Source organism: Plasmodium malariae, assembly GCF_900090045.1.
Source record: "Plasmodium malariae genome assembly, chromosome: 2".
NCBI lineage: Eukaryota > Apicomplexa > Aconoidasida > Haemosporida > Plasmodiidae > Plasmodium > Plasmodium malariae.
Window position 1 is genome coordinate 305,918 of NC_041776.1, and position 17,462 is coordinate 323,379.

Genomic DNA, 17,462 nt, shown 5'->3' on the forward strand with positions numbered 1-17,462 from the left:
TACGGGTATACAAATTATATAAAAAAAAATAAAAAATTTTCTGACTTGTACATAATAAAATAAGATCTTTTTGAATTGTTCTACTATTCATTGATATCATAAAGATATTATAGAATTTAAAAAAAAATTAATCTTCAGAAAAATAATTAAAAATTTTACATTTCAGAAAATATAAATGAATCATTACATTTCGTGGATATATTTAAATTACAGTAAAATACAGTAAAATACAAAAAAAAAAAAAAAAAAAAAAAAAAAGAATTATTTTGTGTTACGTTTCAATGAAATTATTCAAGTTACCCAGAAAATGTACAACCACATCAGCACATATATATGCAAATATATATTTATGTATATGGTTAATTAAATGTATGTAAATATATACATACATATATACATGTATGTACGCACATATGTATGTATGAATTTGAAAAAAAAAGGCACTATATATATTTTTCTTCCTTCATTTCTTTAGCAAATTTTTTATTACACCTTTTTCAATGCCATAAAAAAGGTACTGAGAAAAAAAAGGAAAAACAAATAAGTAGGAGTCTTGCTCTATGGAACACAGACAACCAAAGAAAAAAATATATATATGTATGTATATATATATATATATGTGCACGTATGTGTATATGTTTATGTACATACATTTGCATATATATATGTACATACCACCTTTAACGCAAAAACATATTGTACATAAAAGTTTTATTTTACATGATCACATATATAACTCTTGGAAAAAAGTATTGTCAGAAACTCCCTTTTCATATGTAAATGAAAATAAAGTAATAGTAGTAATAAATGAAGGAGCAAATACGGACAGACAACTGTAGAGGGGGAAAAGGCAAAATTGTGCTTACATACATATACGTATAAACATATACACATACATACGTTTACATGTGTACATAACTTAAGCTCGGAACAGGTATGAATGTACGGACTGAAAATAGAGACGTATATTAATTTTATGAAAAATCGTTACGAAAACAAGGATTGCACAAAATTGTTAAGACAAAAATGTCTGGAAGTCTTTATTTTTTTTTTCTTTTTTCTTTTTTTTTTTGTTTTTTTTAAATATGAAGATTGTACTAATTCAAAAAAAAAAAAAAAAAAAAAAAAAAAAAAAAGATGTACGAGTAGAAAAAAAATCACACAGGCTGACGTAAAAAAAAATTTTGTTTTAGAACCTTTGCATTTTTCAAAACAGCTGGAAAAAAAAAAAAAAAAATAAAGCTCTTTGTGTATGTATATATGCATATATATTTATATGTATATGTATGTATTATGTATGTGTGTATGTATTATGTATGTATGTATTATGTGTGTATGTATTATGTATGTATGTATTATGTGTGTATGTATTATGTATGTATTATGTATGTGTGTATGTATGTGTGTACAATGTATTCATGAATGCACACTTTTGTAAGCTTGTGTTCCTTTTTATTTTTTTTTCAAGTTGTACTAACTTCATTTTAAGGATGTACACTAAGTCAGTTGCACAACATAGACAAATAAAAGAAGGAATAAAAAAGGTTGGTGAATGGGAGGGGACCTATGTTACATTATTCATACATCCTGAACATGTACATGTTCAAGTGCATGTTCATGTATAATATCCCAAAACGTGACTTAGTTTTTTTCAATTATTCAGAAAGGTGAATGCAAGTGTTTCATATATATGATGTATAAGTTGCAACTGTATAAAATATAAAGATGTTTTTTGAAAGTAATATTATTTTATAGTTTACATAAAAATGGGCATAACGGTGTTTGTAAGAAAAAAAAAAAAAAAAAAAAGAAATGAGAAGAAAACAAAAGAGATGTAAATAAAGAGGCAGTAAATAAAAGAGAAGTCTATATAAAAAAAAAGTTTAAACCATATGCTTTTATAAAAACGACAATCCATATTATCATATTTTTTGTTGGGTAACGAAATATCTAGGTGTTCATTTAGCATTAGGCAAATTTCACGTCTGTTAAGGGGAATTGTTAAAAGACGCACAAAAAAAAAAAAAAAAAAAAAAACATGAAAAACGGAAAAAATGGGGAAAAAATGGAAAAAATGGGAAAAAAATGGGAAAAATGGAAAGATAAACGAAAAAACGGAAAGATAAACGAAAAAAAGGAATGATAAACGAAAAAAAGGAAAGATAAACGAAAAAAAGGAAAGATAAACGAAAAAAAGGAAAGATAAACGAAAAAATACATCTAATTGTGTTATTAAAAATTTTTCTTATAATTTCTCATAGTAAGCATGCATATGTGTAGCATATAATAGGAAATGCATAAAAAACAAAAAGAGAAAAAGAAAAAGATGAGAATATAAAAAAAAAAAAAAAAAAAGATAACTTCAAAAAAAAAAAATTAAATAGAGCTATAAGACGAAAAAATTCTTTTCATGTATTAAACATTTTTTCCTTTTTTTTTTTTTAAAATAACATTTATGAGATCATGCATGTTGTTTAACAACATAGATCGTTACATGCTAATTTTTTTTTTTTTTTTTTTGCAAATACTTACATACCATTGCGCATTCTTACAAGAAAAAAATTATGAGGACCTTGTAATGAAAAAAAGACCATTCAAAAATGAAAAAAAAAATAAATAAATAAAAATAAAAGAAGTATGTGAACAAAACTACATATATATATATATATATATATACGTACTTATATCCATGGATATATATATATATATATGTATGTTTAAAATTTGGTAAGTGCTATGTATATATCGAATATTTCTTATATTTTGCCTTTTTCGAAAAATCTCACTTCGCACACATTGTCACGTACAACGTGTAAAAAAAAAAAAATTAGACGCATAGCTGATTTGATATTAAAAAGTACATTTTGAATCCCTTACAATTTTATGTAGGTATATAAGCGAAATTACTTCTAAAAAAAAAAAAAATAATAAATAAATAAAGGAGGGATATTCTGTTGTTGGGTTTTATATGAACGCTTTTATATAAACGATTTTACGTTTTTAAATCTTTATTTTATGCGAAGCCCAACGCGATATATATGAGGTATTTATGTATATATATATGTATATGTATATATATACATTATTATGGACGAGCATATATTACACAGCAAGGGAGCTTAAAAGAAGGCAAACCTTTTTTAATACTACTCAAACGTTGAAGTAAAAATATATATATTTTATAAAATAAGAATATTTGATTTCATCCTTTAAAAGGGGACTACATATATATATCACCATGTGCCAATGTTTTTTGTATTTTCTTTTACATTGGTAGGAAGAAAAAAAATTTGGTATACACCCTTCATTTATATATTCATCTTGTATATATAAAAGCCTACTAAACAAAATTACACATATATATAAAATTGAAAAGAATATTCCCTGTGGTGTTTACAATTGTTTTTATAAAAACGAGCTCGGACAAGAGAAAAAAAGAAATAGAATATATAACAAAATAGGGGAATGAATAACCAAAATAATGTAAATGAATAGTTGTTATGTGTATATATTTATCAGCGTTCTATTAGAAAAAAAAAAAAAAAAAAAAAAGGCAGCGTGACCGTACGTCCATACTTTGACATAGTAATATAAAAAAGAAAAAATGCATATTCTTATGTATGATAGTTTAAGATGACATATTAACTCATTTTTACGTAAACCTTTTTTCGTCTTTCTCAGTAATTTATTAAAAAAAAAAAAAAAAAAATACATATGTATATGTACATATATATATATATGTTGACGCATTTAAATTTTCCTTTTTCTATACATTTTAATTATAAATATTTACACCCCTAGAACAGCACAGTGTTAATTATTATGTTGTCTACAACTTGTGTTACGATCATACGCAATCAAAGAAAAAAAAAAAGTAAGAGGAAAAAGGTAGAAGAAATGACGAAGAAAGGAAGGAAAAAGGAACAGAAATTTATTTAAATATAAAACAAACAAAAACAATACACTGTTTATGTTATTATCTCCAAATAAATCTACTTACCATTTTCTCTTCCATTTCTCTTCCATTTCTCTTCCATTTCTCTTCCATTTCTCTTCCATTTCTCTTCCATTTCTATTTCTTCCACTTCTTATTTTTTTTTTCCCGTTCTTATGCTTATTAAATATTAACCCTTTTTTTTTTTTTTTACTATATTTTAAAAAATATGTAACTAATGAATTTCCATTTTATTTAAAAAAAATATATTCGTTTGACATGTCCTCCAGGCGTAAACAATGTTTTGCCATTGTTAATGTTAAGCAAATTTGCATAAAATTATTCATAAAATTAATCATAGAATTGGTAAAACCTTCGTAATAATTAGCGAAAATTAACGAATTGGTCAACATTTCAAAATTATTAAAAATTTATGGGAATTAAATAAAAATTGCTAAATTACGCAAAATGAGGTAAATTTTTTTTTTCCCCATTCATTTTTCTCTTTTTTTTTTTTTTTTTTTTTTTTTTAATTTCTATAATATTAATGTAAATACTATTTATAATATTAAAGTAAATACTATTACTCTATTACTTATTAATGAGAAAAGAACAACACGTTCGATCAATCTTCACATATAAATAACATCAAATAACATCATAGTGGAACAATTATTATTTTTTCCAATTACGTTGCATGCGTCCAAATTTTTTTTTTTTTTTTCCGGAAAATTGTTTATTAAACATAGAACGTTCCATCTTATACCACAACAACAAATTGTTTTTCCCCAAAAAAAAAAAAAAAAAAAAAAAAATCGAGGGGGTAAATAACTTCGCGGAAAGAGTTTTATATACTACATATTATAAACATATACGTAAATGGCATATATATATATATATATATATATATATATATATATATATATACATATATACGTGCCCACATAGATAATATTATATATACATATATGGCACGTTCTACGTATATATCATTGACAAAAAGGAGTTGTTTTTTTTTTTTTCCATTTTTATTTTTATTTTTTTTAACGTTTTAATTAAGTCATTTTTTTTTTTTTTTTTTTAACATGTGCATGTAATAGTATTTGGGGTGTATTTAATTTAATTCTCTTTCTTCGGTTATAGCACGTCCGAGTTGGCACAGCTAAAAATGTATAAATGTATATAAATACATATGTATATACGAGTATGTATATTTAAGTACATATATATAAATATGTATATAAGTATATATAAATATATAAATATGCATATAAGTATATATATATATATAAATATGTACATGTATATGGTGTATATATATATTTTACGGACGTGTATACTTTTTACCCCATTCGCTTAGGTTTTCGTTGTAGGTATAAATAAAATACAGGATATTATTGTTTGTATGTCATCAAAAGGTAATAAATATATACATGTATATATATTAGTATATATACATAATATACATATATATACATAATATACATGTATATACATAATATACATATATATACATAATATACATATATATACATACATTCATACATGTTTATATATTATGGAAAATCATTTGCATAAAAGCTACGCGCTTATTATTTATTCCGCATAAAAAAATTGTTGGAGTAAGAATTGCAATGACCGTGTACATGCTAAATATAATTATATATATATATATATACATATACATATATACATATATGATGTATAACAGTAAACATGTAGGATGTATAAATACACAAACTATTAGAAAAAAAAAAGCAAGTCATAGTAACCCCTTTCTTCCAAAATGAAAAAAAAAAAAAATTTCTCTTCACATTCCCCGTATCTACATACGTTAATAAGTATATATATATATATATATTTATATAAATATACATAGATATTTATATATTTACATTTTTATATATTTATTTTTTATATATTTATTTTTTATATATTTATTTTTTATATATTTACTTCTTATATATTTACTTTTTATATATTTACTTCTTATATATTTACTTTTTATATATTTACTTCTTATATATTTACTTTTTATATATTTACTTTTTATATATTTATATTTTTATATTTTTATATATATATATATGTATATATTTATGTATGTATGTATGTATGTATTTATGTAAGTATGCATTTATGTAAGTATGTATTTAAGTATGTATTTATGTATATTCGTTTATGTATAATATATCTACATATGCACTACTACATGCATAGTGCCTTATATTTTTTTAGTTTTTTCAAATCTCACCACATGATAATAAAAAATATAAAAATTACTGGAAAAAAAGACTTCTATTTGTACATACTATTATAGTCATATATGCATATATATATATATATCATACGTAAACAATATATATAAAATATATATGTTTATTTATATATGCAGTTTTGATATTTTATATATATATGTATTATTCATTATATATATATATTATTTCCCTTTTCCTTTTCTTAAAAACTAGTACATCGAAATAAAAATAATATATGAATCAAAAAACATTGAGGTTCGTTAAATTTTTTTTTTTTTTTTATTTTAAATTTACAAAAATGGAATATAAGAATAAATTAACAAAAATAAAAAAAAACAAGCATTATTTATATATGTATATATAAAAATATAATTAAAAATAAATAAAATATGCGTATAAAAATATATATATATGTATATATATATATATATATATATATATATATATATATATATATATATTTATATATTTTAAATAATTAAGTGTTCATATATATATATAAGTATACGTAAATGTACGCTTAGGTATGTATATGTACGTTCATTTATGTATATATTCGTAAAAGTACATCAACGTTTTCATTCAACAGAATGATCGTTTATGCATTACATCCTTTTAATTTCCTTATTTCTTCGAAGTGCGACAACATAAGATTAATACGCATTTCCTTGTAAGGATGGTCTTGTAAACCTAATTTGTTTTTATTTGTAACATAATTTGTTATTCATTAATATATATATATATATGTATATATACCTACGTATTTATGTATTACATTTTTACTTATTTACATATATATTTATTATATATTTATTATATATTTATTATATATTTATTATATATTTATTATATATTTATTATATATTTATTATACATTTATTATCCATTTATTATTTATTTATTTGATTTTTTTTTTTTTTTTAATTTTAAATGCTTATTTTACATTTTCCGTGGACTCCACATTAGTATCATTGTAATCTATAAGTTTGTGTAGGAGCATATTTATGGATAGCTTGTATAGGAGCACGTGTATAACGTAACAGCCATATCGTAAATAAATAATTATGTAGTTATCTGCATAGTTACATATGAATAGATCCATTTATTAATACATTACATGTATGATATGTTATGCGCGTTATTAAATCGTTTTAGTAGCTTTGTATAATTATATATATATATATATTATTATTTATTTATGCATCTTTCCCTATATCCACATATTCGTCTATCCTTCCGCGGCGTACATTCGTGTGTTACGCACCTATTATATATGTTATGCTTTTTTTATTAATTTTCATTTTGAATAATTTTGCATTTGCTCTTCCGTAATTCTATTTGATAATTCATATTTTTAACTTTTAATTATTTTATCATTCATATTTAACTATACCTTTTAACGTTTCAAGTCCGTATATATTTAATACTTTAATTGTTAACAGATTTTGAATCTTTTTTTTTTTTTTTCTTTTTTTTCATTTTATCTGTTCATCGAGTAGTGCATGTGAGCCTACGCGCGCGATTGTGTCTGTGCATATATGTAAGCAACGTTGTATATGTATATATATATGTACGCAACGTTGTATATGTATATATGTATGTACGTATATGTATATATTTATATATATGCTTGTGTACCTGTGTTCATGTAAACGTATGTACGTGTTACTGTATGTAGTGAACGTATGACATATACATGCGCACGCATATATATCCGTACATATATACCTGCATGCACATGTTTAGTGTATTTATGCATGTCTATAAACGTGTGGAGCACCCTCCCTCCTCATTTGTATGTATAACTGTGAGCGCTATGCCTCGTTACGTATTTTTTGAAGAAACTTTTTTTTATAATTTTTCATATGACGACGTGTCTTAGTAATGTTTAATGCTTAAAAGTGATGATAGCATAATTCCCTGTTTGTTTTTATTATATTTTTTTAATTTAATGTATATATATATTTGCACATGTATAGAGTGTATATTATAGATATATATATATATATATATATACATGTTACATATATATATATATATATATATATATATATATATATGTTTTTGTATATATATTATGTGTGTATATGTTACGCATAGGTATACATACACGCACAGACGTAGAACATAAATGCACATATATACATGCGCTTGTATATGTTGTGCACATATGCCATTTGTTTGTACGCAGGCAGTACATAATGCACGACTTGCATATATTTATGAGTAGTTTGAACTCTTTTTATATTTTTTTGAATAATAATTTTAAAGATGGTTCTGGGAAATATTATATCAGGATTTAGGGAATTAAAGCAAAAGTCATTAGATAAGTTTGCAAACATTTTGTATAATTATGCAGGGTTTGTATATGATCGACCTTGTACAGTTATCCTTATTAGTTTGCTATGTTGTCTATCACTAAGTATGGGCATATATTATAGAGAACATGAAAAAGATATATATAAATTATATTCCATTTCGAATTCATACGCATATGAAGCAAATGAAATGATTAAAGATTTTTTTTATAAAAGTAGAAAAGCATTTATTTTAGTAGAATCAAATTGTAATTTACTACAACCACATATTTTAACAGAATTAAAAAAATTTGAAGATGGAACAAAAGAAATTAAAGTTGATCTAACAGAAGTTGTTGAGTGTAAGAAGGATTTATATAATACACCAAAGGAACAAACGGATGTTGCTAAGGAAGTGCACGACATGTTATCAAAAAGAATAGACCCGAATACAAGTTTTGATTGGAAGCCAAATTTTAAAAAATTCAATTTTAGTTTCGCTTTGAACAAATTAATGGGTTTGAATAATAAAAATGCAAGTACATCTAAGGATGGCTTATCGAGAGGAAAAAAGGAAGGAAACGATAACGATGAGGATGATAGTAATGATAATGACAATGATGATGATAGTGAGGATGATGACAATGACGATGATGATAGTGACGATGATGGCAAAAACGATGTTGGCAAAAACGATGATGGAAAAAACGATGATGGAAAAAACGATATCACAAATGGTAATGAGCATGGTAGCATAAATTCATCCATGTTAAAGGGAAAGAAAAAAAAAAAAAAAAAAAAAAAAAAGCGGATTATCAGAGAAAATAATAAAGCCCAGGGCAAAATTTTCGGATTATAAGGATGATACATTTTTTCCTCCATATTACATTCCTCCTATGCTTGTCAAAAGTGATCGATGTAAATTACAAAATGTATTTAGAGATAAAAACATTAACATAGATCTTCGAGATGCAAGTGATGCATTAAAAAAGCAAATAACATTTAGTTTAGAAGATATATGTGAGCAGAAATATAATGAATGTAATTTTAGCTCCCTTTTTTTATATTATGAAAATGGTAATGCAAAATTAGATAGCCCTATAAAGGTTGATAACCTGGACTTTTATGTGAATAGAAAAACATTTAAGGAGATGATGTTTAGAGGTATACTAGGTAACATGGAATATACAGAAACCCCATTTAGTTATACTATTACATCTGCTAATGCAATATTAACAGTTATTCCTTTGATTAATTCATATATATATGAACCATATGTACTGGCTTATGAAAAGAAACTAATTGATTATGTTAGGTTTTATAATATAGATCATGTAATTAAAGACGATGTGACAAATGATGGTAATGAACCGTATGTTCGTTTTCATGTTTTAACAGAAAGAAGTTTAGAGGATGAAGTGGATAGGATATCAAAAATTGATAATTTAACTAGACTATTATTTTTAATTGGTGTTTTATTAATTTTTATGTATGCATTGTTTAATAATGTAACATCTGTTTTGTATAGAAGTAAACCGCTCTGTGCTGTTATGGGAATTTTTTGTGGTTTTTTAGGTTACCTTGCCGGTTCAGGTTTTTTATTTTTTTTAGGTGTTAAATCAGTTCCTCCAGCAGAAACGGTGCCATTTTTAGTAATAGGTGTAGGAGTTGATGATGTTTTTGTCATTTTGAATTCGTATTCCTTACTATTTATGATAAATGATGATAAGAAAAGAATTCAGATGTGTTTAAAAGATAGTGCACTTGCCATAACAGTTACTACATTAACAAATATTATTGCTTTTTTAATTAGTGCTGCTTCTCCTTTTTATTCAATATGTAGTTTTTCATTATTTACGGCTAGTTCTTTATTTTTTGGTTATCTCATGGTAATAACTCTACTACTTAGTATTTTATGTATTGAAGCTAAATTGGAAAAAAAAAAAAAGAATATATTTTCAGGTACCTTCGATCTTTTGTGTTCATGTTTTAGAAAAAAAAAAAAAATTAATGATAGGGAAAAAAATTGTCTAGTTTTAGAAGTGCAAAATGATGAAGATTATACAAAAACGCCAGTAGAATATGAAAATATTTCTATTTATGAATGGATTCATAATTTATATTTGTTTGAAGAATCAATTAATAAAAAGAAGAAGAGCACATCTGTCTATATGTCCAATGATAAAAGCAGCAAGGGATATATGAACGATTGTGATACTCCGCGGGATGATAGACTTCAGTTGGAGCATATCTACAGAAATAACAGCCATGCCAAAAATGGAGCGGAAAAGAAAGTAGCTGGTAGCAGCGTGCCCCCCAGGGGTGTGGTTCCCGATCTGAATAATAACGATGATAAAAATGATAACGGTACTATTGATTATGCTACCAAACTTGAAGAAAACGAAAAAAGGCGAAAAAAGGGCAAAGACGTGATACAGCAGCAACATCAACGAGTTGATGTTATCCAGGAGAAAAACAAAATTGCCATAATTAATGATATTTTTAAAGATAAACAAATAGAAGCTAGTTCGAAAGCGGTACAGAAGGAAGGAGCAGGTATGCAAGAAACCCCGAAACAAGCAAGCACAAAACAAGCAAGCGCAAAACAAGCTGCTGAGAAGGGCCTAGGAAATGATGACTACTTGTCAGTTAGCGAATCGCAGGGTATGTCTAATGAAAGCCCGACGCCCGTTCAGGGAAATAGTGCAGATAGTGAAAACAGAGTGGAAAAGAAAAAGGAGGATGGAAATAGCGGCAGTGGTAGTAGGGATAACAACTACGGAAGCAATAACATGCTGCTTCTGAAGCACTACAACAACTCCACTGAGCTGGCAACGAAGGATACACTGCTTAATAATATGAACGAGACGGACAAGAAAAAAATTTATTTGTTAAGCTCACACGATAATGTGCTATTTTATAAATATATATATGAAGAGCCAAAGGGGAATATAGGAAAGTATTTCAGATCAGTAATTAAGAATTATTATGTTCCATTTTTATCATCACGATTAGGTAAAACTATAGTATACCTTTTATTTACTTGTATCTTGTTATTATCATTATATGGATGTACATTAATGAAAAAAGGAATTAAGTATGATAAAGCTTTTCCAATTGATTCATATGTACGTTTTTTTACGGCGGCAAAAATGAAATACTTTCCAAATTATGGTGATCTGATAGAAGTATATTATTTTGATAAAGATTTTATAAATAAATATAGAAATTTAAATAATCCAACGGAAGCTATTTCATCATCTATTTTATATACTGACAAAACAGATCGAGAAATGATGAACAGTCCAAATTTAAATAAAAACATTAATTGGGAGTTAAAAGAAATTCAAGATGATTTACAAGATATGCATGAACAGTTAGAATCACAAGAATTTGTTTCTGGTATTGCTAATGGATTTAATTTATTTTTAAATAATAATAGTAAAAAATTAAATGCACAAGACAATGATAAATTTTATGAAGCCTTTGTAGATTGGTTACAAAATGATTTCATAGGTAATTTATTTAAAAATGATTTTATATTTTTAAATAGAAAATTAGTAGCTTGGAGATTTCATTTCTTTCAAAAGAATGTAGATGACTCTGAAATATCGTCTAAATGGATGAAGGCTTGTAAAGAAATAACAAAACTACAGGATCATAATATTCAAATGTTATGCTTTCATATCAGCTCTATATTCAACGAAACTGATGAAGCTATTATTGAAGTCACAATAAAAAATTTAGGAATTACTATCATTACTATTTTAATTGTTACTGCTTACATTGTCAAGGGGTTTACTTCGTGTGTTATTATCGCTATGATTATTTTCCTCATCGACTTATGCATTTTTGGCTTCATGTGTTTGTGCGGAATAACTGTTAACATTATTTCCATGGTTATCTTGGTCCTCTCAGTCGGTAAGTTGACATATGTTAGCCGGTCAGCGGGTTATCAAGTTGGAACTTCGCTGCTCTATCGCTTCTATATCGCTTCTATATTGCTTCTACCCCCATTTTTCATCTCTCCGTGCGAATTTACGTATTCCCCATTTCATGTTCATACACCTGTTTATTGCTTCTACTCTTTCTAATTTAACTCCTTATGACTCCTTTTCTGCTTCAGGTTTTTCCATCGATCACACGTCCCACATTGTCCAGGCGTTTACACACAGCATGGGGCGAACCAGAGACGAAAAGTAAGTGCATTGACAACTTGAAAAAAAATTAAAACGTTGATATATGTGTGGCCATTCAACTGCAAGAGTGATATAGTGGCATATAAAATATACCTAAATAATATGTAAAAAGATGAAAGAAATCAAATGAGTGATATGTTCGGATCCCCTATTTATACATCGCGCCCATTAACACTTTTCTTTTTTTCTAATTTTTTTTTTTTTTTCTACAGGATGAAGGAGAGTTTGCATTTAATGATAGGTCCTGTCCTACACAGTGGGTTGTCCACGTGGTTTGTCATAAGTACCTTATTCTTTTCCAATAAAGATTTCACAGTCATATTCTTTCAAACTTTAACTTTGGTAAGTTATCAAAAAGGAGGTTTCCTACACACATGCGAATATGTATACATATATACACATATACACACATATATACACACATATATACATACATATAACATTTGTGTATGTATGTGCATGTTATGCGAAATTTGTTTAATTGTGATTTAAGTAGATTTTTTTTTTTTTTTTTTTATACAATTCTTGGAGATCAAGCTTCACCGCTTATCGACTAGTGCATTCATTTGTTTTTATCTTCTAGCTTTTTAACTTATTCATTTATAATGTGTTTTCTTTGTAATATGTAACATTTTGTTTGTAATATTATATGTACATATATATATATATATATATATTGTTGGTTTATTTTTTTTCTTTTCCCCCCCTTCGCAGGTTTTATTTTTCTCTATAACATTCTCCTCGATGTTATTGCCAGTACTTCTTTCGAGCTTTGGCCCCATGTGATTATTTTAAATTAAAAAAAAAAAAAAATATATATATTTATAATGTATATGTAAGTACATGTAATATGTTTACGTAAGTTTTGTATATATGTATATGTATGTACATGTATGTATATATATGCATTTGCACATATACATCTCCATATGATTTTATTTAATTATTTATATATTCATTCATTTATATATATACCTATTTATATTTTTTCCTTTTAAATATTGATTATATGTGTTACTAATACCAGAATTAGTTAATATATTTTGATTTTAATTTCCGCCTTTTTAAATTCAATTTTTTAAATAATAAAGACAATTTTTAATGTGTGTGTGTGTATGCATGGGTGGGTATATGTGTGCGCACACATTATACGCTTATGTGTATGTAATACCTTATATAATTAATTTACTTTACTCTTCTTTTTTTCTATGTTAAATATATAAGTTTGCGTGACTGCGTGCTTTTAGTTCACTATATATATATATATATATACATATATAATATTTTTATACCGACGCATTTGCTGACAATATATTGACTCTCTTTTTTTTTTTTTTTTTCCATTGGTACATTTATTTATGCTTTATATATGTTTCTTATGTTCCTCATGATTTCTCAATATCCCAGTATGTTTCTTATCTTCTTATATTTCTCATATTTTCTCATGTTTCCAGTATGTTAATTATGTTTCTTATGCTTCTTAAGCTTCTTACGCTTCTTACGCTTCTTACGCTTCATATGCTTCCAATACTTCTTATGTTTTACTTATGACCTATTTTAATTCTTTCATTTATTACCATATGTTATGTATGTTAAAATTTATATTTACAGTTTATACACGTATGTGCAAAGAAAAAGAAAAATATATATGACAATATTTAAAAAATTTTTTTTTTCAAGTTTTATTTAGTGTTTACTTGTATTTTAAAACATTTTTTTTTTTTTTTCCTAAAATTTCTACTCAAATTTTGGGAAAAAAAAAAAAACCTTTTAAATGGAATATAAATAAATAAATATGTATACATATTTGTATATATATAATATGTATATGTGTTGTATATATATACACAATGAGTATGAAAAAATGGCCGTAATAATCACATGAACGCGTGCAGGAGAAAATTCGCACACAAGGTTAGCTACTTCCGCCAACGAAGGGCTATAAGGTTACAATGTTTCCACGCACATTTGTGATAAAAAGTGGGCTTTATGAGAACAGGCTAAGCACATATACATACATACAAACAAACACCCATACATGTATATTTATACAAACATGTATTATATACATATTTGTTGCAAACTTTGTGTGCAATACTCAAATATTAAAGAAAAAAAGGAGGGAGGCGGAAAAGTCATGCATGATGAATTGCGCACTTCTTGAGGTATACCATATAATATACGCTTTTTCTACCTCTTTATTTATTCTATTTTTTTTTTTAAACAAATTCAGCATGCTCATCTTCCCAAATAAAAACTTTAGGATCTCTTTTACAAAATGCTCGAACAGCTAATGCCAAGTTGTCCTTGTCATCCATCATTCTTCCCTTACATCCTAATCTTATATTTTTGGGTATTCCTTGCTCATTCTGATAAATAATTTTTTTTGCTTCTTCGACAGTTACATCATCATTTAAGTAAAATTTTGTTCCGTTTTTCCATTTATTATTTTTTTGCATTAAATTGTTCTTGTAGTTCAAATATTTTGAATATAACCAACTGCTTGAATCCTTTGTGCTGTTCGAATTCTTCGGGTATAACCTCTCATCATTTATATAAAAGAAATAGCCTAGTTTTGTATCTGCTCTGTACCTTGTTGACCATATTACTGCTGGAAAAATTATTAACATGACATATTTTATATGACTCTGTGCATAATAAAACGAATGATACAGTTTTTTTAAGCGATAGTTAAAATCACGAAAGAGGCTATTCCAAATATACCTCCTGTACATTTCGGACAAATGGGTAAAGGAAAAATGCGGTAAATAGTGGATTTTTTTTTCTTTTTGTATATGTGTGTGCGTATGTGTGTGTATGTGTGTGTATGTGTGTGTATGTGTTTGTATGTATGTGTATGTGTGTGTTTATGTATGTATATGTACGTATGTACATGTGTAGCAAAATATATGCTTTCTGCACAACGTTTAAACGTGTTGCTGTAACGATTCTATTTATCACTACCCACAAGCGCACATACTATATATATATTCATATATACGTATATATATGTGTATATATTATATGTCTGTATATATACATATATACACAAGCAATTAAAACGTACATACAGATTATCGGTTGTTCTGCGTGTTGTTGTTTCTCACAAATTTAGATGAAATGCCTTTATATATATGTAGTCTAGTTGACATTAAAAAAAAAAAATTGAACTCCCTCATCTATTAAATTTTTGCATAAATACGATTACAATATGCACATTCTTTTGTTTTCAATATGGTAAAATTTTTATGCTAAAAGAACTTATATACGTTCGAAGCTGAATTATACATACTTCCTCGTTGAAGCTCAATGGGTTTATATTTAAGTGGAAAAAGATGACATTTGTCGTTTCTTCTTTTTTTTTAGTACTATCGTTACTGCTATATTTTTATTTTATTTTTTTTTTTTTATTTTGAGGGGTTAATTATTTAAATTGCTTTATCAAGTTCCTCCTCCTTTAATATATCGCCTGTTATATTGAACATGTTTTAAAAAAAATTATTTTCCTATTATGCGAGAGAAAAGGAAAAAAAAATAAAAAAAAAAAACAAAAAAACGAAAAAATAAAAAATAAAATATAAAATAAAAAATTAAAAATATAAAATTAAAAATATAAAATAAAAAGGGCCCAAGGATATACTTTGTATTTCACATTTTTCCTATATTTTTTTTTTTTTTTTTTTTTAAGTGAGAATTTTTAAATGCAAGTGAGTTATACACATTGACTGTATTTGCTGCATTGTGTAGCCATTAGGGATATATGTTTATGTACTTTTCTACTTTCATTTTATTTTGCCAACCTGTTAAGTCAACTAATTTGCACACAGTTCAAACTTTGCAGAAGTGATTTAATTTTTTTTACTTTTTTTACTTTTTTTAATTTTAGTTTTAATTTTACTTTGTATTTTTTGTTCCCTCTTTATGCAAATTTACTTTTTGCGAAAAAGAAAATTAAATGGCTTGAGCTTATAATACTCCACGACAAGTACCTATAACAACGCATTGTTTGTGTATAGAGACTGCTCAAAAAATGGTGTATGCTTTTGCTTTTTGGCTTAGTAGCCTTCTAGCTTAGTTCTCTTTTATTCAATTTTTTTTTTTTTTTTTTCGTGGGCATTCCTTTATATATAGTACTATCACATGACGTAATTTTAAAAATGTTACAACTTTTAATTTGCAAAAAAAATAAAATAAAACAAAATAAAATAAAATAAAAGCGAAGGTAACAACTAAGTAAAAAATGAAATAGATCCTTACCACCCTCAAAATATAAGGCATGAACAGCAAATTTGTATGCACATTATTCATGTACATTAGTATTGTATGCATAAACATGTAAATATAAATGTACGTGGAAATCTGTATATACGCATATGCATACATTGCAAAGTAACAAAGGAGCGATGGGCAATCCCGCGCTTAATTCATTTTTCAAAGGAATGAAAATCGAAGGGGCATACTGAGAAAGGCACCTACATAAGCGTTGTATCTTCCATCCGTCTCAGATTAATATACGCTTCGCACGTTTGCTAAATTTATGTAAATGCATAAATGCATAAATGAATAAATAAATAAATAAATAAATAAATAAAATAAATAAACATATATATATATATATATATATATATATATATATATATATATATATATATACATATATGACTGTTCAGCAAATTATATTTCCTACGAGTTGTCATATGAGAGTATTCCCCTGCGGAGGTGAGTGCATTGTGTGTAAGTACTTCCTACACGCAAGTTAGATGGGCTTCATACA

General features: G+C 25.9%; 2 protein-coding genes across 2 annotated transcripts; one reads left to right on the forward strand and one right to left on the reverse strand.

The window, feature by feature from the left end:
- Positions 1-8,463: 8,463 nt before the first annotated feature.
- On the forward strand, positions 8,464-13,474 carry PmUG01_02016300 (lipid/sterol:H+ symporter, putative; the record flags this gene model as incomplete). Its single annotated transcript, XM_029008636.1, is given in 5 exon segments — positions 8,464-9,279; positions 9,293-12,410; positions 12,616-12,688; positions 12,901-13,030; positions 13,403-13,474. 5 exon segments carry the CDS (start codon positions 8,464-8,466, stop codon positions 13,472-13,474), a joined length of 4,209 nt encoding a protein of 1,402 aa, XP_028860176.1.
- A 1,433-nt stretch (positions 13,475-14,907) lies between these two features.
- On the reverse strand, positions 14,908-15,318 carry PmUG01_02016400 (conserved Plasmodium protein, unknown function; the record flags this gene model as incomplete). The annotated part of the gene is made up of 1 exon (XM_029008637.1): positions 14,908-15,318. One exon carries the CDS (start codon positions 15,316-15,318, stop codon positions 14,908-14,910), a length of 411 nt encoding a protein of 136 aa, XP_028860177.1.
- Between the last annotated feature and the right edge of the window lie 2,144 nt (positions 15,319-17,462).